General features: G+C 33.7%; 4 protein-coding genes across 8 annotated transcripts; 2 read left to right on the forward strand and 2 right to left on the reverse strand.

The window, feature by feature from the left end:
* Positions 1–4,060: 4,060 nt before the first annotated feature.
* Positions 4,061–12,455, forward strand: LOC132705762 (senecionine N-oxygenase-like). Its single transcript, XM_060676625.1, has 5 exons — positions 4,061–4,584; positions 10,258–10,396; positions 10,777–11,073; positions 11,505–11,822; positions 11,877–12,455. Exons 1-5 carry the CDS (start codon positions 4,394–4,396, stop codon positions 12,183–12,185), a joined length of 1,254 nt encoding a protein of 417 aa, XP_060532608.1. The 5' UTR covers positions 4,061–4,393; the 3' UTR covers positions 12,186–12,455.
* Positions 12,456–12,882: 427 nt separating this feature from the next.
* LOC132702319 (monoacylglycerol/Diacylglycerol O-acyltransferase) lies at positions 12,883–14,612 on the forward strand. The gene is made up of 6 exons (XM_060670883.1): positions 12,883–13,060; positions 13,156–13,392; positions 13,443–13,610; positions 13,665–13,855; positions 14,054–14,257; positions 14,325–14,612. The coding sequence occupies exons 1-6, from the start codon at positions 13,012–13,014 to the stop codon at positions 14,454–14,456; spliced, it is 981 nt and encodes a 326-aa protein (XP_060526866.1). The 5' UTR covers positions 12,883–13,011; the 3' UTR covers positions 14,457–14,612.
* A 61-nt stretch (positions 14,613–14,673) lies between these two features.
* Positions 14,674–22,766, reverse strand: LOC132708267 (nuclear inhibitor of protein phosphatase 1). 2 transcript variants are annotated; one of them, XM_060680481.1, is made up of 5 exons: positions 22,626–22,766; positions 22,359–22,573; positions 22,082–22,299; positions 21,569–21,936; positions 14,674–15,030 (listed from the first exon to the last, which is right to left on the reverse strand). In XM_060680481.1, exons 1-5 carry the CDS (start codon positions 22,652–22,654, stop codon positions 14,859–14,861), a joined length of 1,002 nt encoding a protein of 333 aa, XP_060536464.1. In that variant the 5' UTR covers positions 22,655–22,766; the 3' UTR covers positions 14,674–14,858. The 2 variants fall into 2 exon arrangements, with proteins under 2 accessions (XP_060536464.1, XP_060536465.1); XM_060680482.1 differs by having other exon boundaries at positions 22,359–22,568; positions 22,626–22,750.
* Positions 22,767–22,884: 118 nt separating this feature from the next.
* On the reverse strand, positions 22,885–26,555 carry LOC132708268 (fas apoptotic inhibitory molecule 1). 4 transcript variants are annotated; one of them, XM_060680485.1, is made up of 4 exons: positions 26,020–26,555; positions 23,869–24,034; positions 23,584–23,812; positions 22,885–23,339 (listed from the first exon to the last, which is right to left on the reverse strand). In XM_060680485.1, the coding sequence occupies exons 2-4, from the start codon at positions 24,010–24,012 to the stop codon at positions 23,134–23,136; spliced, it is 579 nt and encodes a 192-aa protein (XP_060536468.1). In that variant the 5' UTR covers positions 24,013–24,034; positions 26,020–26,555; the 3' UTR covers positions 22,885–23,133. The 4 variants fall into 4 exon arrangements, with proteins under 4 accessions (XP_060536468.1, XP_060536469.1, XP_060536466.1 ...); XM_060680486.1 differs by lacking the exon at positions 26,020–26,555 and adding an exon at positions 25,870–26,007; XM_060680483.1 differs by lacking the exon at positions 26,020–26,555 and adding an exon at positions 25,687–25,825.
* Between the last annotated feature and the right edge of the window lie 359 nt (positions 26,556–26,914).

Raw genomic sequence — 26,914 nt, forward strand, 5'->3', positions numbered from 1 at the left:
TTTGGCACCCGGTGTACATCGCAAAACATGTATTATTGATGAATATTCAGAATCCATGAATTATTCTTGTTGACGTCTTTTCTCGTAATTGTTTGGGAATAAAGTATAGGCTGGAAACCGAACAAAAGTCAATTGTAAAAATCTGAAACAAAGTCAAAGTATGAAACTGATTTTAGTGCATAAAGTTCCGAAGCCAAATATTGCAGAAATAATTTTTCTTCGTCACGTTGATGTTCCATTAACTTCAACATAATCTAAAAAAAAATTACTTACGTTTTTGGTATGGAAAATTCTGTTGTACTGGTACACATCAATATCATACGTATATAGCAAACATTTTTATTATCGACGAATATTCAGTATTATTGGTGAATGCCGTAAGCCAAACAATATTTTTGTTGACGTCTTTTCTCGTATTTTCACATCGACTCTAAACTAGTTTGCAATATCCAAAACAGAAAAATAAAATACTCTAAACAAAACTCCGAAAAATATGTTTTGTAATTCAACATCATAATATTGAATCAGCTATTAGCGTCAACATTTTTATATTTTTCCCATGTAAGTTCTTAGGTGCCCCCGGTACTATAGCAAAGTTGTAATATAACTTTGTGAACGGGCCGGTATGGGTAATTTGGATAAATTCCAATAAGCCAATCTTTGATAATTGAATTAAATATTATCGCAAAATCGCAAAAATGACGTATCAAATAAAGGTTGGTTTACAATAAATACGTGCATATTTGGTTTCACACATTCAAAATAAACTAAGTACGTGGATAAAATACGGCTAAGAAACATTGCTAAAGGGAGACATTATTTTTTAGGTAAATGATCAAACAACTCTCTATTAACAGTTGATCAATATCCTAAGCGGTCATAAAATTCATGTCTAACATTGCTTAGTTGGTACTGTGAAATCCTGTCACGTTCTAGAGAAAAAGCGTTTTGTAACTGGTAAATTTTTCAAATTTAACATTTTTATAGAGAACCTCACAGAAAGGTCAAGTGACCTGGGTGGCAAAAGGATTCTGCACATTGCTCCAATAATATTCCCGTTAAAAGTATTTGCAAAATATATTTGGTACTAATGGCAATGAGGCCGGAAGCAATCCTACACTTGCCACTGTGGTCCTTCAATTCGAAGCCTTTGAGAAGAAAGCTCTCGAGAGCTTTCATCTAAATCCAAAATTATGGAAATGCTACGTCGATGATACTTTTTTTATTTGGCCTGATCGTCAAGAAACCCTAGTAGATTTTCTTAGACATTTAAACTCTATACACCCTAAGATGCGTTTTACCATTGAGTTGGAAACTAATAATAACCTTCCATTCTTAGATATTTTTATCGATATAAAATCAGACCTAACATTGGGTCATTGTGTTTACAGGAAACCTACGCACACAGATCGGTACTTTATTGCATGGTCATATCACCATCCGGCCCAAAAATCATCGGTTGTTTTCAGAATCGTAAAATTATCTCAGCCGGAGTCACTGCACCCAGAATTAAAACACTTTACCTTTGCTCTTCCTCTAATAATTTCCACATAAAAGATATTAAGCGTTCCATCACAAAATACACATCACCACAACCTTCCAATTGCAATGAGGCCGAAAGCAATCCTACACTTGCCACTGTGGTCCTTCCTTACATTCAAAACATCCCTGATCACATATCAAAAGTTCTAAAGCAGTATAACGTCAAAACCAGATTTACCACTTGTCCAAAAATCTCTCGACATTTTCGGTCCGTCAAAGACAAAATTCCATTTTAGATGACAGGAGTTGACAGCATTCCATGCATATGCGGACAAAAAATATCAACTAGGCTCAAAGAACACGAAAGAGCCTTACGACTGAGACAAATAAACTCATCAGCTGTTGCCGAACAGAATCACGAAAGCGAACATAAAATATTATTCGATAAAACTAAAATTCTTGCATGTAATCAGTTCTTCTACCTGTCACCAATGTGGGAATCAGTCATTGGACACGGTATGTATGTCCGTCAAGCAGGTACAGAGTAAAATACGAGCCAGTTTCAGTCAAGCTCTGAAGAAGCCAACAGGATTATTGGCGAAACGTCAGCAAGTTCGACTCAGCATAAACCGATGCAGGAGGAATCCAGAAGTTTCGTAAGATTGGCTTGTTCATACAGGCCACTTCAAAAAGTTATATTACAATTTTGCCATAATATGTAAAATGGAGCCAATATTTTGACAATTAAAATTGTACGTGTAATTAGGAAAAATTAACAATGGTCATTGTGCCGAGATACAAAATGAATAAGAAAATAATCGAAATGGATAAAAATTATTGAAATGAATAACTATCTCGAACTTTCTTTTGCTCGATCAGTGATTCCACAGCGCAGTTTTTGAGGTTTTAATGGAATTTTGTTAATTTTGGAGGTTGAAACTTTAAATCCGGAGATTCAAAGATGATCTACGCTTTAAATTTTTTTTGTAATTTCCGAAACATTCATTATGCGTTACGTCATTTCCGTCGGTCAATATGGCCGCTGACAGTTCGTAATCCAGACCGTTTTTATTTAATGCGACATTATTTTCTGCGGTATTTATTTGATACAGAATGGAATAGAATAGAAACGCTTTTGTTTTTAACTTGGCGAAGGGCATAATAATTATGTTACAAAACAAAACGCGATGAATTTAAACAAGTAAATAATAAAATAATCAAATACAGTTTTTGCATAAACTAAAACTAGAAGTATGCAATATAATAAATATAATTGACCAACTAATTACCAAGAAAGCCAAACAATTCAGCTCTTATGGTACGGATAATCTATAAATCTCTTTTTCAAGGTTTCACATGTAAAACTCCAAAAACAATTCAAAGGAAGAGTAAGAAAAGGACTGCCGAAATTATGCCGTTCATTATAAAAATGTATTTTACTGGTTCTGATTTATTACCTGAACTATAAACATTTTCTAATTTTGAAGATTGACTTATCACTGTGGGGCATGGAGAGTTCAAACTATTGAAACTATACGATGAACGTTTTCCTAATCACAGACTAATTAAGTAGACCATGAACCTTCACAAAACAAGCGATTTAGGTCGTCTCGTTACCATGGAAACGTCAACAATACCTTTGTAACGTTTGTTGTCAGTGTCACTTTGAGAATGTTTAATTTATACAATTTTCCGTGTGAAAAGTGGAGGGGATTTTTTTAAAGAAATTAGCTTTTCACAAAATTCAAAATGCAGGAAGCCAGTAAGGGTAAGTTTTGAAACTAACTTTGTGCGAAGTAAATTACTCTGAAAGGCAATTATCCTTAAAAAATTCTACGTTGCTTTGGGTCACATTAAAAAAGTAGCCCAAAAAATATGTTTGTAATTTATTAAGTAATATGTTACGATTGTAGCATAATTTAGAGATGCTGTTGATACGTGGCGTTACGTGTAAGACACAATTTTGCTCCCACCAGCTCCATTTTAAAAAAATAATTATTAAAGAACTTGCCGGGTGGGCAAAAAAAAAACGGAGAAAAATGTTTTTCGTTATAAGTTTTGATCTATTACTATATAATTTTTTTTTTTTTTTATAGAGCGATAGTGTAACTTAAGCTTGATTCATGTAAGACATTGTTATTATTTTTGGCATTTCAATAGTGAAAGGTATTGTCATAACTTTTGATTACCTTGGGTCTTGAGACTAAGACTAAGTATAAATCAAAACCTTAAACGAACGCATTTTTTTAGAGCTATGACTAATGCAAAAATTATTGTTATTGTTTTATTTCGTTTCTATCAAGCAAACAAAGTTAAATATTTTAAAAAATCCGGTAACAATATTTAGTTTTAGTCTATATTAAATAAATAACTTTTTACTTAAATATAATTATTTCAAAATGTTTTTAGATTATACCTCGTGTTATTAAAGCGTTTCCATGATTTTATTAAAAACTGTTTGTAAATATAGAGTTTTTGTGAACACCCTGTATAATAATTATATTATATTGAATTTTGATGTTCGTAATATTTTTTTCTTTTTATTGCTGTTTTTATTAATATTAAGTGAAATTTATTGGCTGAAGCAAAAAAAAAACGAATGAGAAATTAAAATACAAATCGAATTTAAAAAAAAAAAGGACAACGCTCCAAAATCAAAACGTAGACGTCGTATACGCCTCGGTGTGTTTTTCTAGTGTATAACGCAACGCAAACGTCAAGTTACAGTATTACAACACTGCATCGATATAAACGAGTGCCGCGCGTTTTGAACGTGTCCATTCGAATTGTGACTTTCGTGCCGAAAGGAATTTCATGAGTTTATTTTTCACCGCTGCCATTTTTCTCTGTTCTCTCCACCCGCTTGTCGCGTCTTATTCTTTTATAATTTTAAAATAAATTGAAAAAAAAAATGCGCGTTGCTATCATCGGAGCCGGTGCGGCGGGATTGGCCTCCGCCAGACATATTTCCAACACTTCGGATTTTTCTCTGGATGTGTTCGAAATGGGTGCCAGACCGGGTGGTACCTGGGTTTATACGGACGACGTGGGCCAAGACAGATACGGATATCCGGTCTACTCTGCGATGTACAAGGGACTAAAGTGAGTGAAACTTATTTCTTTCTTTATTTCTTGTTTCTTGCTGCTAAAATAAATTAATGTGTCTCCTTGCGGTTAAATTGTGGACAAAAGAGTTACCAGTGCTGCGAAAGGGAACCATATGATCCAGTTTTTAAGTTTTCTCATCGTATTAATTTTAAAAAATAACATTTTTTAAATTGTTTGAACACGCATTTAAATATCACTAAGGTTATAGCTTTTTTAGTTGTAGTTCTTTGAACACCTATCTTGGGTTAAAAAATAATTTGATAATAGTGTTTCTTACAGTTTTTTTTTAAATTTTAAAAAATTACCGGTTTTAGGTTGTTTGAACACATGGAACTGTATTTAAATATCCCTAATGTGATAGCCGCTCTTTATTTATTAAGGAAAATAATGGGCGTCATCTTGAGATTAAAGGAAAGTTAGTGAGTGCTTCTTATAGCTTTTTAGATATTTTTGGAGCAAAATAAACTTTTCAAAGTTGTTTGAACACCTATCTTGGGTTGAAAAATAATTTGGTAATAGTGTTTCTTACAGTTTTTTTAGATATTTTTTGGATCAAAGCCGTCAGTCCAGTGTAATCGCAGGATTACTTTTAAAAAATTACCTTTTTTAAGTTGTTTGAACACATTGAAACATATTTAAATATCTATAATATTTCAACCTCTCTTTATTCATTAAAGAAAATGATCAGCTTCATGTTAAAATAAGTAAGTAGTGTTTCTTATAACTTTGTTAGATAATTTTTCAACCACAACCACCAGTCTCACATAATTGCAGGATTGTCAACAATAAACTTTTCTAAGTTGTTTTGAACACTTATCTTGGGCTTAAAAATAATTTGGTAATAGTGTTTCTTGTAGTTTTATTAGATATATTTTGGACCAAAACCAGCAGTCCAATCTAATAAGAGGATTAATTTTCAGAAATTACTTTTTATAAGTTGTCTGAATACATGTAACTATATTTAAATGTCTTTAATATTACAACATCTCTTTATTTATTAAGGAAAATAATCAGCCTCATGTTGAGCTTAAAAATAAGTCACTAGTATTTCTAATAGCTTTCTTACATAGTTTGTCGACCACAACCACCAATCTGCCATAATCGCAGGATTAATTTTCAAAAATAAACTTTTCTAAGTTTTTTGAATACTCATCTTGGGCTTAAAAGTAAGTTACTAATAGTGTTTCTTATAGCTCTCTTAGATATCTTTTGAGATATCTCATTATAGAATAAATTTTCAAAATAAACTTTTTTATCTGCCTCTACTTTTTTATTAACAAAAATAAGGATCTTTATGTTGGGCTTAAATATAAGTAATCAAAAAGTCTTCCAATTCTTCTTCCGAATATTGCGGTAGTCTTCATTTTTTATATTTTTGAAAATAAATTGCTACGATGTTTTCTTCTTGGAAAGCACTACAACTTTATGAACACGTATACCTTTTCTTAATTACGTCGTCATTTCGTTAAGATTGACTTTTATTATTTTTAGTGCAACTGAACTGAACTGAAATTATGATTCTAAATGCAAAACAAAACAATAAAAAGTTGTAATTATTACCATCTGCTTGTTACTTTCGAAAATCGATTAAATCGATTATCTGCGCTCGTATAAAAATTTTATATATCGGGTCCTACGGGATCGCCGTTGGTACAGAAATGTTCACCGTCGAAAAAAAATTTTTTTTTTGTCTGTTTGTCCGTTCTCCGTTCTCTGTTCTTCGTTCTCGTCTTTTGGTTTTTCCTGAATAACTTTCGAACCGTTGGAGCTACAAAATTGAAATTCGCTTCCTTTTTAACCCTCCACGAGGCACATAAGCTTGTAAGAAATGGCCCTGATCCGACGCCGGTATCCATCTTTTTTTCGTGATTTTGAACCTTGTTACGAAACACGATAAGATAAAAAAAATAAAAATCGCGTGTGCAAGGGGCTACAAAAAATATCATTTTTCAAAAACTGTTTACGAGACCAAAAAAATTCTTGAACCAAAAGAAATTTTATTCTTGACAATTTTTCAAAAATATACAGGGTGCGCTGTAAATTAAAAAAAAATGAGTCCCCCTATTATTTTAGAATTGGTTATAACTGAAAGACTATGATTCAGATCTCACTTTCTTAGATATTTCGATATAGCCCGCATAGACAGCAAAAACTATTGTATTTAAAGTTTTCACCAGGGTGTCCCCGATATTCCGTGCTAAATGAGAAATGTGTTAAGTGTCCTAAATTTGCAGATATCAACTTCAAATTTAGCAGAGAAGTAAAAGTCCATGTCCACATTTAAACCGTAGGAATTTTTTAAAATATATTTCAAGTTTTTTTTTTGGTAATTTTAGCTTCCAGAGAAATATGTTTTCCTCCATAATTGTTCATCCGATTGCCAAAATTCTTTAACCGGCAGACGCAGAAGATCCAGTGCAATAACATTTATTGCAGGCATTTTGAAATCGCTATTTCAGGGGCTGTCAAGACGCCATTACGTCATTGATTATTACGGCGCACTGCATGGTATCAGAAAGAAAATATTTTCTCGAAAACCATTTACTATTTTCAACAAATTCTTGAACCAGGACGCGTGCAAAATCCAGGGCTATAACCTCTACTTTGAACAATGATTGTATGTTATACAGGGTGTGTCGTTTATGGGCAAAAAATCTAAAATATCCTAAAAATTTCCGTTTCTGTGGCTAAATTATTGGCGATAAATGAAAAACCATTGAAGATGGGATAATTTTATTTGACCAATATCGTAAAGCGTGTCGTGAGAAAGTTTCAGGTTTCGTCTATTATACGGGGAACGAGATATTTGAAAAAATATTACTCGACAACGCTATTATTTGTGCAAATTTTAATATTTACCGATGTTTGCTGTAACTTTGAAGTTCGACGAGATGTGGAGGACATTTTATACAGGGTGCATGCACAATTAAATTACATCGATTTTGCGAAAGTTCCATAGTGGTCCGCAGGAGCACGATAGAAAAACAATGCGCCCCTTTACCACACGAAGCCGCGAAGGTCTTTCCTTTTATAATAAAAAGCTGCTTTTTTTACAGATGCTGCGATCATTTATAGTAGGTCCAAAATTTGATAAAAAAAATATGTGACATAAGATTTATACTAAAACACTTCCGTCTTGAGTGTACGTTAATATTTAACGCTCGTTTGGCTCGCACGTTAAAATTATCTTCGTTGAAATGGCTAAACAAAATCACGCAAACAACTGTATCACCATAAAAATACATATCCTATATATTTAATTATCTACTAACCTTCCTTACGACGGTTCATTTGATGGGATCTAAATTACAGTAAATTTCATAAAAATCAATTCCGTACACGTAAACAACTCGATAAAATATTTTTTATATCACTTTCGGGACTCCTCCTTCTGATGGATCGGAAGTGCAGACTTGACTGTACGTAATTCATTTTTCCAAATAAATGAAAAACCACAAGAAATCTCTACTTAGTAGTCCTACAACTTTGCAGTAGTTATAACGACAAAAATTGTCTCTACTATCGACATCTATGTTTTGCTGGCGATACACTATATTTACGTATGGAAAATTCTATGACACTTATTTCGTTACAAAATTACGTCAAAATAACGTAATCATCGATAATGTGAGATCGCCGGCCCGGCCAAAACATCGTTTTGGTTGGCGTATTATTTAAAAATGACGTTATTATTCTGTATTTTATTTTATTTTTTTTTAATGGAACGCTAAAAATATTTTTTATAATTCTAATTGTTCCCCTACTTTTGAGTATTCCTTCTCAGTACGTAGAATACGAAATTTTATCTCTTTTTTTTTAAAGGAACTTTTCCATTTTTTTGCGAAAAAGCGGGTCTTTGGTACAACGTGTTTTTTACACCAGAATTGGGAAATATATTATACAAGTTGGTCGCAAATAATCTTCAGCAAAATGTTTTTTTCTAATTAAAAAAACTCAATTTTTTAAATGGATTTGGATTTAGCACTTTGTTGGATTTGGGATTTAATTCTGCTTTATTTCTCATATATAGCTTTTATGACAAAGATTGGTAGTTTAGAAACTATGGCCAATTTTCTGCAACAACTCGTGTATTTTATTTTAAATCTAACAAAACTTTGTTTTTAAACATTAATTACTTAAATTCAATATTCAATCAACAAGTAATGCAAGTAAATAGAACTTACCACTAAAAAACATTTTCTAGATAACCTCCACCTTTGGCAATACAATACATTACAATACAATTTTCCCAATAGCATTTCTAACCGCGTCTGTTACATTAAGACTTTCTACCTCTTGCGGAATTGAAGTCTAGAACGCTATCACACCTATTTTTATACACTTCGTTATTTATGGAGCCCCATAAAGAAAAAATCTAGGGGTGTCAGCTAAATGTCAAATAAAACTTTTTGTAATTAATAATGAGTTCTATTTACTTGCACTACTTGTTGATTTCATATTGAATTTAATAGAAGTGCTAAATACAGGTTATTACTTTTTAAAAAATTGCGTTTTCTAAATAAGAATACAAAAATTGGTCAAAACATTAAATATTAACCACTTCTGTGGATCCATAATAAAAATTCCGAATTTCAGCTTTCAAGTGCATATGAAAACACATTTTTTTAAAGACCTATTTTCCGGAAAAAAAAATGGGACACCCTGTATACATAAAATATATACTTACTTTCTTTTATTCAGTGTCGTACTTATTATACACATTATAGTAGATGCGTCATGAAAACATAATACAGAAAAACGGTATAATACAAAAAAAGTTGAGTCTGAAAGCTATAAAAGTAATCAGTAAGAAAGTGTTATAAAGAAAACAAATCAATTCAAAAATCGTAAAACAAAATAATGAAAAATCACTTTGACAAAAAAAAGTATCAAATAAAAAGAAGATTTCTTGTAAAACTCATGATAATGCTTATTTAATAATATGATGTTGCTGCCTTCAGTGTTGATCACCGAGTGATTTTAGTTTACTTTTATTTTTAAAAGTAAAAGTGAGTACCTTTAATATAAAAGCGGAAGCAATAATTAAAATTCTATACGTCTTAGAAAATCCTCTACATGATAGGCAATTACTGTTACTGCTGTGGTGTCAACCCAATAAGCAAACAACTTGGCACTTTTGAAAAAAACTGACATGTCGTTGTTAAATATTGCAAATACATACAATTTCTGCTTGTTAAAGCGTTTGAGCGAATATTTATATTTTATATTTATATTTCAGGTGAATTTGCATTCTTTGTTTTCAATATACAGGGTGCCAAAGTAAACCTTTCGAAAAATATTTTTGAAATTTGTTTGTGTATATGAATTTAAGCAATTTTAGCAAGGTAATATTTTACCCTTTGACTCTTCATTTTTTCTGAAGAACGTCCATGAACTTGAAGCTAATATTTTGTAGCTATTTTGTACCTTTTCATCTTTTGAAAAAAATTGCGCTTTTATGAGATATTTTTACTTATCTGTGTAGCGATTTATAAAACAATTATCAGATTAATGGGGGAACACAAAAGATACCATTAAATATCGAAATTAAATAAATTTATAACTTACAAGTTAACTTTCACCCTCTGTATATTGAATACAAAGCTTTCAAATTAACGTGGCTAAGTAAGTAAATGAAATTAATAAATTTTAATCGAAATTTTACAGGACGAATTTACCGAAGGAGGTTATGGGCTTTCCAGATTTCCCGATTCCCGAGCAGTCCAGATCTTACCTAACTCAAGCCGAAATATTGAATTTCCTGGAACTCTACGCCGCAAAGTTCGATTTGATGAGATATATCAAGGTAAACCGATTCGTTTTCCACAATTTATTGTTGCAAAGGCCGCTAGGTACACTGTGCCTCTAAATTTGTTACATTTTCTCTATAAACACCGACTTTCACACATTTAACTCGTTGCCCCAGAATATTTCACGAGGTCTGGGCACGTTTTGAGAAAATGCTGCCTTAAAAATGCAAAATCTGAACTGAAACCTATCGAATCGACGAACTGTCAGCGGCCATGTTGGTTGTCGAACGTCGCTCGGTCTTATTGGTTATTTCGAAATGACAGATGTTGTTGGTTGAAAACGAGATTTTAAATGACGCGCATGCGCCTTTTGAATATCTTTTCTTTACTTTTTTTTTCATGGTGATTTCAAAAATTTCTTATCATTACCTCGTAGTTGAACACCATGGTCACCGAGGTACGCCCGGAAGGGAACCTGTGGAAAATAACGTCCGTTCACAAACCCACCAGAAAGGAATCCACCGAATTATATGACGCTGTCATGATCTGCAACGGTCACTACAACGATCCAATTTTTCCCAACATCCCGGGACAGGAATTGTTCTCTGGCAGCATCGACCACAGCCACAATTTCCGTGATGCAGAAAGGTTCAAGGGCAAGAGGGTATTGGTGGTAGGAGCCGGACCTTCTGGATTGGATCTGACTCTTCAAGCTTCAACAGTTGCCGAATATGTAAGCAATTCTTCCAAAGGCCCAATTACATTTTGTGGTCTGTACTTCCACAGATAACACACGACATCCATTGATATGTCAAATTAATCCATACATTATCCATGCAGTCCAGGAAACTCTCTACAACTTTTGAATATCCTTAGAATATTCCGATATAGTCACAATCTGTAACGTTATCATGGATTTAAATCGATGGCTTTCTATTTTATTTATAATTATTTTTGAAAACAAGTATTATGCGACGTCACAGAATAAGAAGAATCGTTACTACCAAAAAACCAAAGTTCATAGCTTTGGTCAAACCTAGACATCCTAACGCAGCAATTCTTGTCATGCCAATTTATTGGAGGCAATTTTACTTGTCATGTACACGTTACTTGTTGAACTATGATGGACAATGTATATTATTAATTAAACTAACGTTAATGCAGGTAGTTCTAAGTCACCACTCTTCGGAACCGATCAATACGCAATACCCACCCAACGTCGAACTAAGGCCCGACGTAAAACGCGTCATTGAATTCAACAAGGTGGAATTCGTTGATGGTACTTGTTGTTGTTTCGACGAGATACTACATTGTACCGGCTATAGATATAGTTTCCCGTTCCTGCACGAATCATGCGGCATCAGCGTCGACGAGAACCACATCGAACCCCTCTACAAACACATGATCCATATCGACAGACCCAACATGTGTTTCATCGGAATACCATTCAATGTATGCGCCTTCCAAATGTTCGACTTGCAGGTAAAGTCAGTTTTGCCCATTTTGTCTCAATTGGTCAGCTGAATTTTTTTTCAGGCAAGATACTTCTGCAAAGTTCTAGATGGGTCTTTGAGTTTACCATCGACCACAGATATGAGACTGCATACCGAGAAGGACATGCGGAACAGGTGGGCAAAGGGGTATACCAAAAGGCAGGCACACATGATGGGGCCAGATCAGCAGTCGTATTACGACGATTTGGCTGCTGCAGCTAGCACCACCCCCATAGCTCCCGTAATGGTGAAACTCAGAGACTTGAGTGTGAAGAAACTCTACAATGACTTCCTCAACTTTAGGCAAGACAGATACAAGATTCTAGACGAACACAACTTTGTTAAGGTGTAGAATTAAGTATACTTAACTGGTGTATAGACATTTTAATAAATTATTGTTAATTATAAGGACGCTCATTCAGTTTGTAAAGTCATTGCTTACATCGACAGAACTACGTTTCCATAAAATGTAACCACTATTCATTAGGAATTCCGAATTATTTATAAAATTGTAATAACTATTTGATAATATACTTGAGTAGCTTGTAGTTCTGGTACTAATTTGGTTTATTTTCCCTGGCCTATACCTACAGTTAAATATAGGTATAAACTAAACAAAAGTACTTTGCTTGAAAAGGCTGTGTAAAAATCTGACGTTACAATTTTCCTTATTAAAAAAAAATATATATATATCAAATTTTTCTTTTATAGTTTTTAAAAGTATCTTAAATCTACGGTCGAATTATCCTAGCTACAATAGCTACCGGAAGTAAAATAAAAGAAGTTATCTATGGTGACAGGCTACTATTACCATTCTGTAGGGATTCCAAAAAGTTATATTTGTGTTTAAGTGTTGCCAACCCCGCTGTTTTTGTCATGCACGCCGGTTAAAGGTGTTTTCAAGTAAACTCAATTGGTGTTATAATCTTTGCATACGTGTTGGACTGTGACCAAAAGATAAAAGAACCGTGACGGACATCGGGAATGGGCGAATGATTGTAATAGTGTTGTCCAACAGTTTGCAAAACGTATAAGAATAAGATGTAAGTTGTGGTATGGACCGAATCCAAACAAACGAAACGTCATTAATATTTGAAGTTTTTTTTAAATAGTCATTATTTAAATTTTCTCATAACGTGTAGTTCAAAAGTAACACACTAACCAATTATGTTCCAAATATGTGGAATGGTATAGCTGATTTACTTACATTTGTAAAGTCCTATGTAGGTACGTAGATTCCCACGTTTCCCCCAAAAGTACTAACCGTTGTTTGGTGCGTTGCGTGCTATCACGACATTTTTGCACTTCTTTTTTTTTTTCAGTTAACTACATAGACATCGATTGTTCACTATGGCTTACTTGGTGCCTGACACCGTTGCTGGTAACTTTCTTGCTACCAGCAGTCATTGCGTTACTTTTGTACCTAAGTGCGTTAATATTGTACATATACAAACTCCATCGGAATCATATAAGAAATGCTTTGCAGACTGGTGACCGTTGGGTCGCTGCCAGAAAGTTAATAGCCATCGTTTGGGACGCTCATGGTTGGATATGGCATGGTAATTTTGCATAGGTTTATGGAATTGATATATTTAAAGTCATCTTTTAGGTTACGAGGTGGAAGGTTTAGAAAATTTGCCCAAAGATGGACCCGCTTTAGTAATATATTATCATGGTGCTATACCTGTAGATATTTATTATTTTTTGGCGAAAATTTACCTTATGAGGAATAGACTCGTTCACACAGTAGCTGACCATTTCTTATTTAAAGTCCCAGGTAATTAATAATTCTATTTATTAAATAATTTCCTAATTTGAGCCGCTGATTAAGGATTTAGTGAGGTCCTCGATTGTCTGAGGGTGATACCAGGTACCGTGCAATCTTGCTCCACGATTTTAAAAGACGGTAACTACCTAGCCATCTCACCCGGTGGAGTATATGAGGCACAGTTCAGTAGAAATTATAACCTGATGTGGAAAAAACGATTGGGCTTTGCCAAAGTAGCAATCGATTCAAAGGCAGTAAGTAGACACAGGTGGTCCCTTGATTTGGGTAGAAGTGAATAACTGTTGAGGCTTTCACTTACCTTTCCTGCGTCTCTTTTCTTAATTTGTGGTGGTGAGTGTCTCAATTTAGTAAGGTTTTTCCCAGTTATATATATAAAGTCTTTTCAATCGCCGAATGCAATTTTTTTTGTTTGAAAACATGTCTTATTGCAGCCAGTGATACCCATGTTTACAGAAAACATAAGGGAGGCCTTTCGGACGGTCAGCATAGGCCGCCGGTGGTTCTTAAAGTTGTACGCCTATACGAAACTGCCTCTGGCGCCAATTTACGGTGGATTCCCTGTCAAGTTGGTGACCCATATAGGAAAGCCGATTTATTTGGACCCCAATGTAACGGCCGAAGGGTTACAACTGAAGGTAAGTTTGATATAATCAATAACTTAAAATAATAATTTAATCGAAAAGTATTTTTATTTTGCCGTAGGTGGCCTCCGCTATCGAAGATCTCATACACAAGCGCCAACGAATCCCCGGAAGCATTTTATTGAGCCTAGTTGAACGAGTACCGTATCTGCGAGGGAGACTTCGATCACAATCGATCGTTCACGAAGATTGAGGGCATTTCGTGTTGGTATCATTCCATTTCCGAAAGTCCTTTGAAGAAATGCGTAGCAAAAATGGTTTTCTACAACTTTCCAGTGATATTTTATTTTCGTGGTCTCGAGATAGATGGCGTCATTATCAATGTTAAAGGAAATATATTTTATAAGATATACAGTTTTATTCACTTGTTTATTTAACTTATTTCCCTTACCTATTTCAAATAGAAAAGCTCCTGATTCGAATTGGCTTTATTGAATGTTATGTACAATTAGATAAAAAAAAATATTTGCGAAATCCACAAAGTTTCGCAAAACGACGAGGATGAAAATTATTTAAAATATTTAAAAAATGTATAATCGATGATCATAACATAAACAAAAATTTGATACAAATTACTTGAGGTACGGCAGATTCTCTAAACGAGCAAGGTCTGCACAGGCTTCTTGCCCGGCCACGCTTCCTTGGCATATTTCTTCTTCTTCGGTTCTAGAGAGTCCGAAGCTTGTACCTGCTGCGGGATGAATGGTGTGGCTGCAGCCAATCCCATATCCACATCCGGAGCAGGATTAGGTAAAACCATGCCCAACCTAAACGAACCAGATTATTGTACAGGGACATGTTTACGGGGTATATCGGTTAGTTTTCACTTGCCCTAACCATTTTTTTTTATTACTCGAATATAATAACTACAGTAAAGATATAATTGAAGAGCTAATCACTCTGACAAAGCTTTGCATGAGTGAAAATATTTTTTTATATAATAACAACTATTATGAACAACAAAATGGCACGGCCATGGGAAATTGCTTATCTCCTTTCCTGGCTGAACTTTTCATGCATCACTTTGAACAGAGTGCTAAAGAAAATTTCGAGTACTTTCCTAGGATATGGTATAGATACGTCGACGATGTTTTCGCGGTTTTTGATACAACTTGCATTTGATTTAAATGACTTTATTTCAAACTTGAATAATTACTTCCCAACTATTAAATTCACATATGAAATATAAGGTTGTTCGGAAAGTCATTTCGTTTTTTCCCGTCAGAGGACTTAATTACGTTTTTTCGAAACCAACTTCACACTTAAGCCGCATAACCATTATATGTCTTGAGAGCTGATATTGCAAGGCTTGTGTGTGAAAAAGTTCTATTAATTCTACGCAGTAGTTTTTGGTTGGAGCCCTTTTAAATATGGAGAGCAATAAGCAGCATTTTCGTCATATTTTACTTTTTTACTTCAGAAAAGGTAAAAATGCTGTCCAAGCGAGAAAAAAATTGACGGATGTGTATGGAGAAGGCGTGTTAACAGTACGCCAGTGCCAGAACTGGTTTGCAAAATTTCGATCCGGCAATTTTGATGTCGAAGATGCACCACGGTCTGGAAGGCCGGTCGAAGCTGACAAAGATGCGATAAAGGCATTAGTTTATGCAAATCGGCGAATTTGTCGAATTCGACTGTTTATGGCCATTTGAAAGGCATGGGCTTAACCTCGAAGCTCGTTGTGTGGATGCCCCATGTCCTTACGGAGCGAAATTTGTGTCGTCGCGTTGACGTGTGTGGTTCGCTCCTCAAACGTCAAGAAAATGATCCATTTTTGAAGCGGATTATTACTGGGGACGAAAAATGGGTTGTATACAACAATGTTAAACGCAAGAGGTCATGGAGCGGAAAAGATGAACCGGCTCAAAGCGTGTCAAAAGCCAACATTCACCAAAAAAAGGTGATGCTCTCCGTTTGGTGGGATGTCAAAGGAATCGTTTTATTTGAGCTTTTGCCGGACAATACAACGATTAATTCAGAAGTCTATTGTCATCAACTGGACAAATTGAATGATTCACTTAAAGAGAAGAGGCCCGAATTAATCAACAGGAAGGGTGTAGTGTTCCACCAGGATAATGCGAGACCTCACACAAGTTTGGTCACTCGCCAAAAACTTTTACAGCTTGAATGGGACGTACCGCAACATCCACCATATTCTCCAGATCTGGCGCCTTCCGACTACTATTTGTTCCGGTCCCTGCAAAATTTTTTGGATGGCAAAACCTTTACCTCAAATGAAGATGTCAAAAACCACCTGAACCAGTTTTTTGCCAGCAAGGACCAAAACTTTTATGAGAGGGGAATTATATTACTGCCAGAAAGATGGCAAAAGGTGTCGGACCAGAATGGCCAATATATAATTTAATAAAATATTTATTCATTATACGAAAACTGTCTTTCATGTTCCCCAAAAAAAAACGAAATGACTTTCCGAACAACCCAATAGAAAGTAACATGCAGTTGCCTTTTTTGACGTTCTCATTGTCAGAAACAGTGAAAATCATATAGTACCTGATATTTATAGGAAAGACAGTAGTACTTTAAGATACATAACGAATGATTCTAACCATGCTTTTCAACATAAAATGGCGAGTTTTATTTTTCTAGTCCATAGACTTGTCACATTTCCTTTAAATCAAGAAAGGTCTGAGGTGGAAAGATGCCTTATAAAAAAGGTGACTAAAATTAATGGCTATAAAGATAGTTTTATCGATAAGTTAATTAGGAAATTTAGATTTCAAAACAAACTTCAAAAATCAACGACTTTTTAAGCTGATAAGCAAAACTTAAAAGTAGTCTCAATTCCTTTTTCTTCCCAATATACAAGTGGACTTGATAAGAGTCTTCAGGGCCGCAGGTCTTCGAAGCGCCCATCAGTCCAGATCAAAATAAAAAAAATTTTTGGGTAATTCCAAGGATAAACTAGGTACCCTTGGAAAGTCGGGAATTTATGAAATATGTCGTAACGATTGTGACAAGTCATATGTAGGGCAAACCAAAAGATCAATTAATGTTAGATTTAAGGAACATTTAGCTCATTTAAAATTTGCTAGATTAGAAAAATCAAGTGTAGCCGAACATATGTTCAACAATAATCATAAGGTAGATATAAGTAATTTAAAATTAGTTAAACAGGTAAAAAATTGTAGAAAATTTGATGCCTACGAAAGCTTACAAATTGTTAAGAGAGGGAATAAGGCACTGAACAAGGACAGAGGTCCAATCTCATGTAGCCCATTATACTCGCTGATTGGTTGCGTAAACAGTGCGTAATCCCCTCTCCCACTTCCCGATGTGTATATATACAGAGAACATTTGTTCTAATAAGTTTAGTTTTAATCTTCTCCTGAAGATGGCAACTTGGTTGGCGAAACGCGCGTCCAGTACGTAAAATTGAGTTTCGGTTTGTGGTAAAACGCGTTACTGTGTGTCTAACCGTTTTTCAGTTATGAAGCAAACACTTTTTTTTAATGAGTAAGATCACGTCAAGTGGACACCCCATTTACCACTTGATCATAAAAATTTAATCTATGTATATTTCTTATAAGTGCTTATGATGGAAAATTGATCTCCCAAACGATTTTTAAAAATTTTGATTTTAACAATTTTTTTTATAATGAAAATTTTAAGCACTTTTAATTAAAAAATGGATCAAAAATCAACCGTAAGAGATAAATTTATGCAATTTTCAGCATCCATGGTCAAAATACTTAAAATTATTTGTTTATTTTCGTATTGTTAACTAGTTAACAAATAAAAATTTAACTGATTTCTTGGTAAAAAAATCATGTTTTTTTTATCGGTCACATGCTTTATCCATTTAAGTTTACGATTCCGGAAGAAAATTTCACTGCTCCTGATTAGTTTAAACAAAATGCGAACTGCATTGAAGTGATAATTTAAAATAATAATACAAAATATTATTATAAAACAAATTTTATTATTATGTATGTTATTTTACTATAATTATTATTAATAAAATTTTATTTTTTTTAACAATGTTATAAAGAATACTATCAATTTTTTTTATTATTTTTACCAAACAGCGTAAATTTAGAAAAAAATATTCAACTTTAAATTTTTAAAACTGTTATGGTCTATATTTTTTTTTAGATAATTTAGTAAATCATTATTTTTAAATTTACTAGTCAACACTCCATCTTTAGTTAACTAAAGAAAAACCGCTCCTTTAAGATTTTCGTTTGTTTTTCGCGTATCCTAGTAAATAACAAAATCACTTTAGAAGTCATTACTGTCTATTCGTGACATAAGTTTATACGCAAAGCATGAAATAATTATTAAAAATAAAAGCTGAAGTGTTGTTGGGTTGTGTTTTTTTAGTATTATAATTTTTAATTGTAATAATATATTTTCTGTGATTTAAAATGGACCGAGTGAGTTATGAAATTATGTTATTAAAAAATTAGTTTTAATTATTATTTAAATATAATTTTGCCAATTTAGTTAATCATAAAAACGATTTTGGTGTTGATGCCGACTAGATTTTTTTCGCTACATGTCATGGCAAAGGAGCGTGTGATGGCTTAGCAGGGAGTGTAAAAAGACAAGCCTATCGTGCTAGTCTCCGACGTGATAAAAACAACCACATAACAACCGCACCTTCCTTTTTTCAGTGGGCCCAAAGTTCTTTAAAAAAAATACCAACCACGATTCGAACGCTTAACTACAATAAAAAATACTCGCCATTTTATTGTTACAAACCATTGGAAAATTTTTCACTAGAATGCAGGCTCGTTTCACATGATGAAAAAGTATTTATTAAAAAAATAATAATAATAAATGACGACAAATTGACAACTTAATTATTTAAGCTTGTTTGTTCTATTCAGTATTTTATGACTGACAAATAAAATTTTATTAATAATAATTATAATAAAATAACATAAATAATAATAAAATTTGTTTTATAATATTTTGTAATATTATTTTATATTATCACTGATAAAACCTTTTGTGCAGTTCGAGACGCTCGGCAGCGCGGAGCGCTGTTATAAATAAATTCATTTTATTTAAACTAATGAAGAGCAGCGAAATTTTCTTCCGAAATCTTAAACCTAAATGTGTAAACCATGTGACAGATAAAAAAAATGTTTTTTTTTTACCAAGAAATCAGGTAAATTTTCATTTGTTAACTTAAAAGTCAGCAATCCGAAAATAAACAAATAATTTTAATTCGTTAATATATTCTTAAAGTATAGACATTTGACCATGGATGCTGAAAAAGTTGTTAAAATCAAAATTTTAAAAAATCGTTTGAGGGATCAATTTTTCATCATAAGTGCTTATAAAAAATATATATAGATTAATATTTTATGATCAAATGGTAAATGGGGGGGGGGGGGGGTCCACTTGACGTGATCTTACTCTAACACCCTACATATTATTTTTTACATTAATTGGAAATCATTTAAGCTTTTCAAAAATATATATATTAGTATAAAGTTATTCTGAAAATTCAGCTCAAAATTCAATTTTTTACATCTAAGCAGTTATTACTATACAAGAGACTGTTTCCTTAATTTCGAAAAAACACGATGAAAATATATTTTTTTAAATAACAATGTTTCATGCATATGATAAATATTTTACTATAAAAGGTTCAGTAGACAGTTGGCTATGATTCATCTATTGAAAACAAAAAAGCAGATGTGTCAAAAACATGCGAGACTGTCAAATTCTAATTATATTTTGATTACCTATCCGTTTGTTTTTTCTGTGTTTATTTCATTCCAATTAATTTTCTATAATACTGGCAGCGTATGCAAATTCTGAAACATATGATATGTTGTGATATCTGACACAATGCAATGAAAATGCCCAAGAAGCTTCGGCATTATATTATCAGAGGTAAGCTTTTTAAAGAGATAAAGTCAGTATAATTTTTATATTATAGATATGCGTTTTGTTTTTATTAGATATACAGAGAGACGACAACCGTTTCCAAATATATTTGCTAGTCTGAAAATAAATCTAGTTAGGCACCGATCCTTCAAGCAATTATTTGAAAGAGCATAGGGAGCAAAGAGAAACAAATGTATTAGGTTACATAATTGATTCAATGTCCTATCACTAATACCCTGTTTTAGTTTCGGTTCATGGAAATAATATCTAAAATAAATGAGAACAAATTCTGGAATTTATGTCTCTCTTGGTCAAAAAGGTGCAATACCTACAACACGAAAAAAACTTAGGTCCCTGCTGAGGGATGCTAAACATTGATATGATATGCAAATATTAAATTAGAAGGTAGCACAAAAAATGAAATATTGATAATTGAAAAACTGAACGGCAATGATGTTGAAAATGCAAACTATTTTAACGAGTTTTTTAGAACAGAGATATCTAAACTGAATGAAAGTGCGACTCCTCCAATAAGACACCATCAAATACCAGATATACCATATAATCCGAATACAATGTTTCTAGCACCAACAAATGAGACAGAAATTTGTCAGACTATTAGTAGACTTAGAAAACAAGGCCGCTGGTTATAATGACATTCATGCCTGTATTGTATTATAAATAATGCCATGGCATATCAATTCAAGACAGCCGTAAGTTGTCCAGTTTATAAGCAGGGTCAAAGAATTCGATATGTATTAATTTCAAATCTTGCAAAGTTTTTTGAAAAAATCGTTTTTGTCAACCTCCTTAATAAACACAACCTTTTCAGTTTAAGACAATTTACCTTCCTCCACAAGAAAGACATGGATGATGCTATAGCTGTGCTTAGTAAATGTATATATGAAAAGTCTTAGTTAGTCTTAGTCTTAGCCTACCCACAGTTGTGAGTTTTTTAGACTACACAAAAGCCTGTAATATAATTGATCACATTATACTAGTATCCAAATTGCAGAATATGGGAGTAAGACAGACGCCATATTGTTCATCTTGTTAATATTCTTTAGATATGTTATTTCATCTTAATTAGAGTAGAAATAGATTATAATCAGTTGAAAATTTGTACAAATAGGAATACCACATAAAACATTTAAATAAATAATAATAATAAATATAAATATATATATATATATATATATATATATATATATATATATATATATATATATATATATATATATACATAGTTTTTTATTTAAAAAACCAAGAGGACAATTTTTTTGAGAGCATCTTTAATTTCACAAATAAGTGGCACGATGTAGCGTAAAGCGCAACTTCCTATCTTAAAAAATAACCGACACACTCCATAAATACAATACACTGAAAATTCTATATATGCAAAAAAATCAATAACTTTTATCAAAAGAAGACATGTGGACATACCTTGAGCTCAGTGAACTGTAGATATTAATATTGCTAACGCTCGAAGACTGCGTTTCGGGGGGCAGATCGTTATACAAATCTGGTGGATGATGTAAAACTTTCGGCACTTTAAACTCTGTATGCGGTACACCTAAACTATCTCCTAACTTCATCCTCTTGCTTGATGTCGGTATTATTGTCGTCTGAACCAGGTTCCTAAACCTCCCTATGCTGGGATCAATGTCTTCAGGATTTATGATCTCTTCATCTTCATTAAAGGAAACCGACTGCCTCTTTCGTTTTCTATTTTTGTTTCTCTTCTCCGCATCGTCCGTAATGCCCAGCATGGATATTCTTCGGTTGTGAGCTGTATTAAATTCAGTCAAATTCTGGCACAAACACCATCAGTAAATTAACATGAGCTGGGAACAAGTTAAGCTGCGGGTGACTTCGTAAGTATACACAGAAACTTGTTGAAAACAAAAACTGCGTCTTTACTAACGAAATCACCTTATATAAAAAAAAAACACTCACATCTAATTCCGTTTCAGTCTCCGGAAGACCCAAAAGACCACCCTCTGTTTCTTCACTGGCTTTCTCAATCTCATCGATGATAGGCCTGATACCAGTCTGAGGTCGTTCCCTAATAATATAGTTTCTAGTGGAGGCACCAAAGTGAAAACCTGAATCGATTGGCAACTGAGTAGGTTTGTTTCCTTCCAAGCGCAAACTTCCGATAAATGTGCCGTGAGCTAAAAGTACTAAAACTTTAGCAAAACGCGCTCGTTTGTGCTAACATCTTTACTCTTACTACTTCCGAGATCCACTAAGAATGCTCTATTTAAATGCTTATGCCAAACCAACGCAGCATGCACTCTTGAGCAAGACGCATGATCAATACAAAAATCGTTCATTTGCGAATTGCGACCGAACAGGTAACATTTTTTCTGGTCTATCATTAACTTTTGAATAAGTTTGTCCCCTTTCAATACATCCAAATGAAGGCCTACGGGCGGTTTACCTGCCCTATGTAAATATATATGTATACACAGCTAATTAAAATGCTAGAAATACATACCAGTTCGGAATCTCGTAATGGTTAGCCATGTCCTTGCGTACTTATTTCATTACAGAACTCGCTATTATTTAATTCATTTCCATTCTTTTAAAATTATTTCCTTCCAAATAAGAATTGACTCACATACGTCATTAAATATCACAGACATCGAATTCTTCATTTGTGAGGTGGGCAAGACACGAAGGACATCCGCCCACCATCAACACCGGTTCTGTGGTGGTGGCATTACAACACCACAAGGTGAAAAATAAACAATGGATATTCTTATATTATTTATTGTTAATAGTATACAAAAAGATGGGATACAAATAAATAACTTAATGCTGTTAATCTGTGGTTTGTGATAGTTATTGGCATGTTTCTTAACATACTTTGCATCATATATGATGCTCACAGATAATAAAGGTGAGTTTTGATTTTGAATTAATCTTCAGCGATAATTGACGTAAGTCGTTGTGTGTTTTTTACGCTGTCTTTAATTTGCTGCTTTTTTATTTACACTCATAAATTAAATCAAAACGTCCTTGTCGTCTTCAGATGGCATGTTGTTAACAAATAGGTTATAAGCGACTTCTTTTTTCTTACCATTTGATGCCGACTTAATGACAACCGGTTCTTCCTCGACGTAGAACTTGTATTGCGAACCCGTCTCCACAAATTCGGTTTCAGGTTCAATTTTATCTCCGTCAACCCAAACATTCAGCGTCCTTTTGTCTAAAATGTCCCAAAAATAATAAACAAGAGTCATTTATACAATTGTTGCCTTTTTCGGTCGGTCTTTAGTGCTCTTCTTCCTTCGCAGATGGTTGCAGAATCCATATACAGGTTGTTTGTACATAACTTTATAAATATGTAAGATAAAATCTAATAAGCATGATTTTAAAGAGAAAAAGGAAAGGGACTGTCATTATCGCGTTCAATTTACATTATATATATCAGAGACGCCCTATTTACGTACCTAAAACTATTCTGAATCGTTTCCCTTTGATCACCACAGACCAAGACTTCATAACTTTCTCCTGTTGTTCGCAATATTTTTCGAGAGGTAAACCGTCCACCCACAGGCTATAAGAAAATGCAAAATGAGCGATAGGGTCGACTCTCAGTTCGCATTTTGTTTCGTGTTTGCCCAAAGTGAATTTTATATCGCCCACTAATTTGAACATCCAATCTTTGTGTAATACTTCCTTGAAAATCCACAAAATAACCATTTCAGGGCAGGAAATGTACGCATCGGGATTACCTTTCCGTCTATCCTCAACACTCTTTTGCCGGAGGTAGTCCCATGATCGAACTCGACTGTGTGCACTCCATCCAGAAGTGGTACACTCCAGTAAGCCACCAAATTCGACCTGTCCGGAGATCCCAAAGTACTCTGACTTGCCATGTAAATCGAATAAGGCGCGAAACTGAAATAATAAATAAATGTAACAATAATAAATAATATCCAGATGTAATAATATGTGCTGAAGCATGGCACATTTTATAAACAACAGTAGAATAAATAAAGCGGATGGAGTGATCATTTATGTTAAAAATGAATGGCAGTATCAAAACGTAAACGAACAATTTAATGAATTAACGAATAAAAGTATTTTCAAAATCTCTGGAATTTATCGTTGTCATGATTATGAAATCAAGAAGTTCATTAATGGTCATGAGAAATTCATAGCAAGCTACAAAGACGTTACAAATCACATAATAATGGGAGATGTTTACTTGGATATTATTGATATATTGATTGATTAGTATTAACTGGCATCATAAAGTCAGGCAAAATAATTGATTCAATTTCCGACCACTACCCTGTGTTGGGTTCGGTTTGTGGGAATAATATAAAATGCAAACTTCAAGAAACATCGGAAATAAATAAGAACAAATTCTGGAAATTATGTGTCTCTGAAAATTGGCAACAAATTTTGCAAACACCTAATAATGAAGAAGCGTTAGATATTTTAATAAAGAAAATTCAAAAGGTCTATAAGCTATCACTTAAGTCCCTGATGAGGGCAGCTAAAGATAGGCATGAGGATAGACATCTGCAGAATGCTGACTCCAAAACAATGTGGCAATATGTAAATAGTAAATTAAAACTAAACTGAATGAAAGTGTGACTCTTCAAATAATACTGGAGGGTTTGATGACATTCATGCCTACATAATTAAGTTAGCTGCAGGTCAGGTCAGGTCGTACTAAGTTTAAGGCAATTTGGTTTCCTCAAGAAGAAAGCCACAGATGATGCTATAGCTTTACTTAGCAAAGTTATATATGAAAACTGAAGTCTTAGCCTACCAACAGTTGTGATTTTTTTAGACTTCACAAAAGCTTTTGATACAGTTGATCACGTTATACTAGTGTCCAAGTTGCAGAATATGGGAATAAGGGATATAAGTTTGTCCTTGATAGCAAGGTAGACGCCAAGTTGTAAGGGTAAATGCTATTAAAAGTCAGCAAGTTGAAACAAATGTCGGAGTGCCTCAGGGCTCAATACGTGGACCAATATTGTTCATCTTATATATAAATGATTTGTTGGTTTTGCACGATACCTTAATAGCATAGCATAGCAGTACCAATAAAAGCAAAATCATGGCCCGAACTTTCAACAGCCATGTCATCAACTCTGGATATTATATACTCTTGGCTCTATCAAAATAAACTGGTACTCAACACAGACAAGTCGGTTTTTGTTGGAAACTATAGAGGCTCTGTTTCACAGGATATTGAAATCAAGATTAATGGTGTGAGTCTGAAAAGAGCTACCAGTGGTAAACATCTGGGAATAACTTACGTCTATAATATAAAATGGGATGTTCACGTGTCTAGCATAAAAAACAAATACTTAGTATATGTTTTTATAGACTCAAGGAAGTACTAACAAGAAAGCAGGTATTACAAATTTAGTATGGTCCATAGTGTCGCTGTGTATGCAGTGATAGGCTGGGGAGTTCTCTACAGTTTTTCGTTTGATCCGTTGGATTAAAGGAATAGACCACTGAGTATGAAACAAGTTTTTGTGGTGAATTCAATAGTGTACCAATACAGTGAATTACAATATATATACCTTTTTCGAAATGGAAATCGTTTTCCGAAAATTTCGCATTTTTTAATACTCAGATTAATTTTAATCGTTTGTGTGTTTATCACAAATGTCCAGCAATTTTTGATGAACATGCCAAATTTTAAAGTAAACAAATAAAATAAATAATAAAGGATACGCGATTAAACTAAAAGAAAAGATACAAACATCAGACGTAGCGGATACGATGATTGAATGGAGCGCCTTTGCGGAGGAGGGCCGAACTAATGCAACAGAGAAAGTTCTAACGTACGATCTGGACACATTTATATTTAGCACACTATCCGCAGCGTTGATTCGAAAAAGTTAAACACTCACCCCGATGCAGGCAAAAATTACTTCAACGCGTTACTTGCCGGTGGATATTCGCCGATATTCCGGAAATTGCGTTTTCAATATTTCATCGATTTAACCTTGATTTTCTTATAACGGTGGTCCGTCGATTAGCGGTGGGGATGAGTTTATGTTTGTATTCTGTGTTGTCATGTAAAACTGGGTTACTGTCATCTGTGCGCTATTAGCGACTAGTACACGAAGCGCATATTTTAGCAACTCGCAGAAAAGTTTGCGTGAGTTGAGTTGAGTCCGCATATGCAGAACTAAAAAGAAAGCGGACGGCAGTATCGACAAAATGAGAAATAAATCTTGTAATTGAGCTCTTTTAAAGTTACGAAATTCAATTTATTTAAAACTTTGTCTGACACGCCATTAAGATCGATAACTTGAACTACTATAAAAGGAGAGATACCTTAATCTCCACCGTATACTGTCCAAGACAAGATTTTACACACCGTAAGAGATACGGAGATGGTTGAATTAAAAACAGGTTTTTGGAGTATCTAAGCCGATTTTTTTTAGTTTTTTAATAGCACTTTTAACTTTAAAATTGCATTGATAAATAATAATCGGTGTAACGGTTACTGACCATGGATTGTCGTGACGTTACTTTTGACAACTGTCAGTCTTCAGAGATGTTATCCTTATCCTCCGCTCACCATGCGTTACGGAACTTTTATTTCTTTTGAGTTATTGATTTTTCATTATATAACGTTTTTGTTTCTGACAAATTTGATTAAACGCGAATGTGCAGTTCGACGAGTTTGCGATTTCCATCAGGCCAAGAATTTATGGTGCAAATTTTAACGAAATGTTCTGTTAGACATGGCAACATAGCATGTTAACGTTCCTGCCGTAGAAACCCCTAGGATTTAGT

This window comes from Cylas formicarius, unplaced genomic scaffold (assembly GCF_029955315.1).
Source record: "Cylas formicarius isolate icCylForm1 unplaced genomic scaffold, icCylForm1.1 PGA_scaffold_10__41_contigs__length_53128322, whole genome shotgun sequence".
Taxonomy (NCBI): Eukaryota; Metazoa; Arthropoda; class Insecta; order Coleoptera; family Brentidae; genus Cylas; species Cylas formicarius.

Coding starts and splice junctions, on each gene's coding strand:
- LOC132708268 (XM_060680483.1), bottom strand. CDS start 25,796: ATGTTCATCAAAAATTGCTGGACATTTGTGATAAACACACAAACGATT. Junction 24,035..25,686: donor CGATTTCCATTTCGAAAAAG/GTATATATATTG, acceptor TTATTATTTCAG/TTTCGCGCCTTATTCGATTT. Junction 23,813..23,868: donor TGTTGAGGATAGACGGAAAG/GTAATCCCGATG, acceptor TGGATTTTCAAG/GAAGTATTACACAAAGATTG.
- LOC132708267 (XM_060680481.1), bottom strand. CDS start 22,654: ATGGCTAACCATTACGAGATTCCGAACTG. Junction 22,574..22,625: donor CATTACGAGATTCCGAACTG/GTATGTATTTCT, acceptor ATATTTACATAG/GGCAGGTAAACCGCCCGTAG. Junction 15,031..21,568: donor TACAGTTCACTGAGCTCAAG/GTATGTCCACAT, acceptor TGGTTCGTTTAG/GTTGGGCATGGTTTTACCTA.
- LOC132705762 (XM_060676625.1), top strand. CDS start 4,394: ATGCGCGTTGCTATCATCGGAGCCGGTGCGGCGGGATTGGCCTCCGCC. Junction 10,397..10,776: donor ATTTGATGAGATATATCAAG/GTAAACCGATTC, acceptor ATTACCTCGTAG/TTGAACACCATGGTCACCGA. Junction 11,823..11,876: donor TCCAAATGTTCGACTTGCAG/GTAAAGTCAGTT, acceptor ATTTTTTTTCAG/GCAAGATACTTCTGCAAAGT.
- LOC132702319 (XM_060670883.1), top strand. CDS start 13,012: ATGTGGAATGGTATAGCTGATTTACTTACATTTGTAAAGTCCTATGTA. Junction 13,061..13,155: donor ATTTGTAAAGTCCTATGTAG/GTACGTAGATTC, acceptor TTTTTTTTTCAG/TTAACTACATAGACATCGAT. Junction 13,393..13,442: donor TCATGGTTGGATATGGCATG/GTAATTTTGCAT, acceptor GTCATCTTTTAG/GTTACGAGGTGGAAGGTTTA.